This window comes from Zingiber officinale, chromosome 2B, assembly GCF_018446385.1.
Source record: "Zingiber officinale cultivar Zhangliang chromosome 2B, Zo_v1.1, whole genome shotgun sequence".
Taxonomy (NCBI): Eukaryota; Viridiplantae; Streptophyta; class Magnoliopsida; order Zingiberales; family Zingiberaceae; genus Zingiber; species Zingiber officinale.
Genome location: NC_055989.1, coordinates 42,885,650 through 42,892,525, shown reverse-complemented (window position 1 = coordinate 42,892,525; position 6,876 = coordinate 42,885,650). Strand labels below are relative to the sequence as shown.

General features: G+C 37.8%; 1 protein-coding gene across 1 annotated transcript; it reads left to right on the top strand.

The window, feature by feature from the left end:
• The first annotated feature begins 4,701 nt into the window (after positions 1-4,701).
• Positions 4,702-5,323, top strand: LOC122049095. Its single transcript, XM_042610562.1, has 3 exons — positions 4,702-4,826; positions 4,917-5,095; positions 5,191-5,323. Exons 1-3 carry the CDS (start codon positions 4,731-4,733, stop codon positions 5,288-5,290), a joined length of 375 nt encoding a protein of 124 aa, XP_042466496.1. The 5' UTR covers positions 4,702-4,730; the 3' UTR covers positions 5,291-5,323.
• The last annotated feature ends 1,553 nt before the right edge of the window (positions 5,324-6,876 follow it).

The window sequence follows — 6,876 nt, the reverse complement described above, 5'->3', positions numbered from 1 at the left end:
AACGAAGTAAACGAATTCGTCTCTCTTTATATTTTCCGCTGCACAATTTTGATTTTAAAGTTTAAAGAAAAGTTTTAAAAGAACGCGATATTCACCCCCCCCCCCCCCTCCATAAGGCAAGTAAACCCATTGGGCGCAAATACCACCTAATATGAGACATCATAAACATGAGGAGAAGTTGTTGTCGCCAAGATTGCATCAGCAGATAACCTGGATCCTTTCACTTAGGCCTTCAGGCGAGAGCTTTTGATGGTCATGTTAAGGGGATGGGAATCAGATGTATTGCAGCATATATGGTAGCATAGTCTTTACTATAAGTGGGAAATTGTTAGGATATATACTAAAAGCCTAGCTTTTTGTATGAACATTTATTTTGATGTGAGAATCACATTGGTCAAATGTCTGCATTTAGTTAAATGCAGTTATCCATTTAATTTATATTGTAGATAACATGGTGTGTGATGTCACACAGAAAATCATATTATTAGTTCCTTATAAATTATAAATAGTAGCTCACAACCAAGATGGATTGGGACAAATCATTGGAATGTTGTAGTGTAATTTGGTATTAGTTTGTCTTGACTATAAAATTTACAATATCACACTATATGTGTATTGAGCAAGATCATTTAACGTTGTTTCTTTTTATACTGACTGCATAAAAGAACATAACCTCTGTTATTATGGATGTGCGTACTCTTAATCCCGATATAATAGCAAGCACATATACTTAGTATTTATTTCTTTAATTTATCAATGGATGAGATCTATTCGTTAAATCAATAAGCCCGATAAGTTGGGAAATAATATTATTTATATGGTGTGTTGTTGATTATAGAAGGAAACTGTGTCCTAGCTATTTAGGTTGATAATGCCCCTTGAGGAACTCATAAGAATTATCATGTAAACCCTGCAGGTGGACTTAGTCCGGCATGATAATGAAGTTGAGTGGTGCTACTCTAAGAGCTAGATATTAATTAAGTGGGTTGTCAGTAACTTATTTAATTAATGGACATTCGATATCTTAAACACAGGGAGACTGATGCACTCATGATAAGAAAGAACTCATAATGTAATATGGGATTGGTGCGGTAGTTCAATAATGACTCTTTTGTGATATGACTTATTATTGATGAATTTGAGTTAGGTGTTCGGGTCGAACACAGGAAGCTCAAGTCCATCAGGAGGCCAAAATCAATTCCTCCTCTTGGTCCCTATTGTAGCCTCTTATTAAAAGTCTTTTTATCCACTCAAAGCCCAGCTTCTTACCCAACACTACAAGAAAAACTCTCATAGACATCAGTGGAACAACAACAGTTTTAAGCAAAAACCAATGTCTTTGAGTATTTTACACCGGTTTTTCCAAAAACTGATGTCTATGAGCGCAGATTTTCGCTCATAGACATCGGTTTTTTTAGCTGATGTCTATGAGCGCCTTTTTTTTATTAATAGACACCTATTTTAACCGCAGTTTTTAAAACCGGTGTCTATGAACCAAAATTCTGGCGGACTTTCTTAGCGCCCTTTCTTTTGGGTTTCTCCTCGCCCACCATAAATCGAAACCCTAATCCTCCGACATCCTCCTTTTAGGAGTTACCATTTGAAAGACGAGTAATGGATCTCTCGACGGCGATGTGGACTGCGGCCGTCGTCGGCGCTGTCACGGTCTACTGGTTCGTGTGGATGAAGCAACCAGCCAATTTATCTCCCCAATTTTGAACAATTCGACATGGCGAAATCAGCACTCCTCTTCCTTTGATCCCATCTCTCGCTCCCTCTTCCCCCTTCTTTTGTTCCTTTTCATTCCGTCGATCTGTTGGCCAGATGAAGAAAGGCCGAGTTCTGGTGGAGCCGGCGGTGGCAGTAGCGGAGACGCGGTTCCGCGGTGTGCGCAAGAGGCTGTGGGGGCGGTTCGCAGCCGAGATCAGGGACCCCTAGAAGAAGGTCAGGGTGTGGCTCGGAACCTTCGACTCGGCTGAGGCTGCCGCCCTGGCCTACGACTCCGCCGCTCGCGCTTTCCATGGTTCCAAGGCCAAGACCAACTTTCCCCTCGCCGCCGCCGCCGCTGCGTCTCCCACCCCTACTCCTGCATTCTGCTGCCCTCCCTCCGCCCGGTTTCCCTTCTGCGACGACCACCATGACCCCCCGCCGTCCTCTCTGCAACGGCCGACGTCGAGCAGCCACAGTAGCACCATGGAGTACTTCGGCAAGTCACGTCTTCCTGCACCTGCGTTCGCGACGCTGAGCCGCCTATGTGTGTCGCAGCTAGAGAAGAAGGCCAAACCACTTCCCCAGAGAATTCTTGACAACGACGAAAACTGCCACAGTGACTGCGGGTCATCGGCCTCCGTCGTTGACGACGAGCGTGACATCACTTCCATATACCGGCATACACTTCCGTTTGATCTTAACCTTCTCCCTTCCCCCAATGACGACATACAAGCCACGATTCTCTGCTTTTGACATCCTGATCACACGAATCCGTTTGTTTCCTTATCTCTTTAGCACTATCGATCGTTGCTCTTTCTTACATGCTCGCCATTTTATATATTTATGCCAGTGATTTCATTTGATCAAAATGCATATTAGCGGTATCTAATTAAATTGTTCTATCTGATCTTCTTTGATTTATGTTGAACTAGAAAACTTTGACTATTGAGTTGGATCTACCATATATAAATAATATAGTAGTGAAATCTCTCTTAAGAACTGAATTCCACCCACGAAGAAGAAATGACTGAAGAACAATCAAGTTTATAGTTATTCCTTCAATCTTCTTTTAGATTATTTAATCTGAAGAGTTAGCTACATGAAGGTAGAGGAAAAAACTAGGACAGTATGATGAGGTGCACCGAGAATATTTGTACTTTTTTTGGCAATTTTTGCCAAGGACTGCTGCCTGAGGATTCACTTGGCTTTCTATATTTTAGTTTAGTTGTTCAGGACCTTAGGTGAGTGTGATTATTAGTTCAGCCTCTTGATGAATCTTGCTTAGTTGCTTTTATTGTTCCTCAAATACTTGTCTGATGCCCATATTTTTTAAGTTAAAATCGCTTCTTCCAATTGTATGGTTTGAATAATTTGTTTCTATATCTTCTCTTGTGTGTATTGATCCTTCACCAAGTTTGTGGTATTACACAACCTTGTTAATTTTTTTTTTGCTATGATGGCTTGCAGTTTTTTACTTTGATTATTGAATTAGGATATAAGGCAGTGTGAGTTTTTCAGTCCTGCAGTAAAGTAGAATGAATGTGATTTATTCAGTAGGTTGCTTGCCTAATTACTACTTGCCTATAGGAAAACTAAATCAGCCATTAAAGGTGATTAATCATCTCTAGTTTAAGCCATTTTGTTCTTCAAAGAAAGTATCTTTCTTCTAGTGCTCTGTCAAGCAAATGAAACATTTAATAAGAGTGTTGATGCAAGCATTGACAATGAGAAGGCAGTCAAGCTTTATGAAGTTCCACTCGTCAAATTCTTGGAGCAGAAATAGCTTTGTCATTTGGGTGGTAAGTTCCTTAAATCCAAAATTTTGTATGAACTTTTAATACACTAGGAAAAGCATACAAGAATCTCTAGCAACATAAGACTCCTTATCAAAGGTAACACCTAACTCCAGTTTATGGATGATAGGTGTAAATGCTCTTTGCCTAAATGATCTTATAGAGCCTAGGAATGTATCTTACTTGTTTCCTTTATTAATATCGTCACATCACATTATGCAGACTTATTTCTTTCGTCAGTTTGGAAAGTCGGTCGTACGGGCTGACTACCTTACCCTTCGTCAGGGTTTTATCTTGGTATGCTTGAAGTTTTAGAGACATTTTTATATTTGATATCTTGTTCATTAGTGATGTTGGCTTCATGAGTATAAAGGCCAGAGGTTAGACTCATGGAGTGTGATAATGCATGAGTATAGGATAAAACCTTTATTTGTTAGTTGTCTTTGGGCTTGCCATAGATTGCCATCTTAAATTAATACAAATGCATGCCTGCTTTACTTTAGGAGTGTTTCCAGATAAATTCTTGTCTTTCTAACTCGCTTAATTTATTCTTCATGGGGGAAAAAAAAAGGAAGAAGGAATCACTTTTGGTTAGGTTGTAATTGGGCTCTGAAGCCAATCACTTACATCTTATGGTTACAGTTTCTCCTTTGAAGATAAAAACATTGCATTATAATCTTTATTTCTAAGAAATTTTTTAGTAGTACTTTAAACAAGTCTTCAGTATTTATAGTATGACTAGCATCATTTATTCTTCTAGCGGCTACCAGTGTAGCCACTTCATATGATTTGCTAACTTAATATCTAAAGTGCTACTCAAATCTTTATTGAGTACAACTTGACAAACTAAGCACCATCAATGTCTATGCTCCATTATGTTCTAGCTTGATGGAGAGAAGTAGAATAAATAGTTATAGACTTCAACATTCATCCCAAATTACCTATCTGTTATTTTATGTATGGGATTTGTATCTGATGTAATTTTACTCTTGGTATTAATAATATAATTCTTTATTCTTAGCTGAGTTTCAATTGTTAGAGATGAGTAGCTTTTATTGTTTGGTGCAGATGTTCAATACAGTTTATGTAAATACTAACTTGACGCGGTTGTTTCTTTCTTGTTGGTTAGCATACCAAGTTTGTTAGCACCTAGCCCATGCCCTGTGCTTTTACTAGTCTTGCTTTTGCAGATCAAATTACTGGGTCTCTTGGTACAGTCAACTCTTAATGGTTCAACATCTAATCTTGCGGACTCCTCAGGCCGACCCTATACCACATTGTTTTCTGGCCAGTCTGCGGCAGTGCCTGGGTTCCATCCTTATGGTTAGACATTCCTACATAAACTTTATTAACATATTCATGTGAAATTTTGCTTGTATGTGGAATTTCGATTACGGTTTGTAAAAAAAATAGGTGGTCTTCAAGGATTGCATAATATTCATGGAAGCTTCAACCTGCCAAATGTACCTTGTTCGCTTGCATCCAGAGAGACCGCAATGGGTGTTGTACCATCAGGTGGTGTTCAGCAACCAGGAGGAAGCATTCCTAGTGGACGGTTCTCATCAAACAATCTTTTGGTTGCATTATCTTAGGTCTGGAATGAGTTTATTTCCACATTACTTCACTACATCATATGGTCCTTTGAATGTGTTTTATAGTATTGATTCTGGATTTTTTTTTCATGCAGATGCCTCATGGCTCTGGTGTCACAAATAGAGGGGGTATTAATGTTGTTGGAAATCATGCTTTTAGTAGTAGTAATATTAATGAAGTCACTGGGTCAATAACTGGTATTTCCTCAAGTTCAGCTTCAGGGAATCGTAGTTCTGTTCCTGGTTTGGGAGTTTCTCCGGTATTGGGTAATGTAGGGCCAAGACTTACAAGCTCTGTAGGCAACATTGTTGGCAGTGGTAACATGGGAAGAAGCATCAGTTCTGGAGGATTATCTCTGCCTGGAGGATATTCAGGATACCAAGATGGCATCAGAGGTAGTACAATAAATAGTATATCTCTTCATCAGAGGTAGCTTTGTTCTTCTATGCTTCCTTCACTGGATTTGTTGTGTAGTCATATTTCTTTGTTCAACCATTATCATGCCTAGTAAGTTGCTGTATGATGTTGTCGGTTCTTATCAATCTGTACACTTGAATTAGAAGGAGCAAATTATCTATGTTATATTCTAAGCAGCATATACTAAGTGTCATATATGAAAGTTTTAGATTCTATGTTATATTCGTTATCTTCCACAACAGCCTTTAAAAACTCAGTATTCTATTTTATTTGATACATGTACACATTTGTTTTAGTTATTTGACATATGGTGGATTTATCTGTTTTTACAGTTTACAAATCTCAAGTACTCCAGAGTTGAAATTGATGAAGTGCGGTTCGAGTGGGCTAAATGCATGCTAGATTACATTTGAAGTGCGGTTCTACCTTGATGTGTTAAAAGAATGTTCTACCTTGATTTTGATATCTATTAGCTAGCTTTTGATGTAAAAAGAATGTTTGGGTATTTTATGAATATTGTTGTAAGAAGATTATTTATATAATTTGTGAATATTTGTGTATTTTATGGATATTATTGAATGAAAAATATTTGTATAATTTGTGAATATCTGTGTATTTTTTTTTTGTTATTGTCGGTTTTTCATTGTTTCGGAAATCAAATTGTGCTGTTAAAAAATATACATATTACATCGGTTTTCCACCGCTGTAAAACCGGTGTTATTAACTAATATTACATCGGTCATTTACCGCTGTCAAAACTGGTGTTATTAACATACAATATTACATCGATTTTACACCGTTGATGAAACAGTGTCGTTAAGTGATACTACACCGGTTAATAACCGATTCGAAGACCGGTGTCGTTAAGTGATACTACACCGGTTTTAACCTGATGTCTAAAATGGCAGACTTTTAACATCGGCTTCATAGACATCGGTCGAAAATGAAATAGACACCGGTGGAAAACCGATGTCTATGAAGATTTTTGTTGTAGTGCAAGCTAGAGGTCGGCCACATCCTTGCTTGGTGCCCAAACAAGAGGCCGGCCAAGCTATCTTGGTGTCCAAGATGTGGCCGGCCAAGCTTTGCTTGGTGGCCAAGCAAGGGGTCGGCCACTAAAGAAATAAAAAGAGATATTTTATTTTTTTTTAAATCTTTCTTTTTATAGCAATCTACAAAGGATTAAAAGAGAGATTTTAATTTTAAAATTTTTTCTTTTTTTTGAAGTCATCCACATGGTTTTAAAAGAGAGTTTTAAATTTTAAAATCTTTCCTTTTTTTGTTGTCATCTATAATAGTTTAAAAAGAAAAATTTAAATTTTAAAAATACTTTCCTTTTTTATAACCATGATTTAAAAGAAAT

Coding starts and splice junctions, on each gene's coding strand:
- LOC122049095 (XM_042610562.1), top strand. CDS start 4,731: ATGGTTCAACATCTAATCTTGCGGACTCCTCAGGCCGACCCTATACCA. Junction 4,827..4,916: donor GCCTGGGTTCCATCCTTATG/GTTAGACATTCC, acceptor TAAAAAAAATAG/GTGGTCTTCAAGGATTGCAT. Junction 5,096..5,190: donor TTTTGGTTGCATTATCTTAG/GTCTGGAATGAG, acceptor TTTTTCATGCAG/ATGCCTCATGGCTCTGGTGT.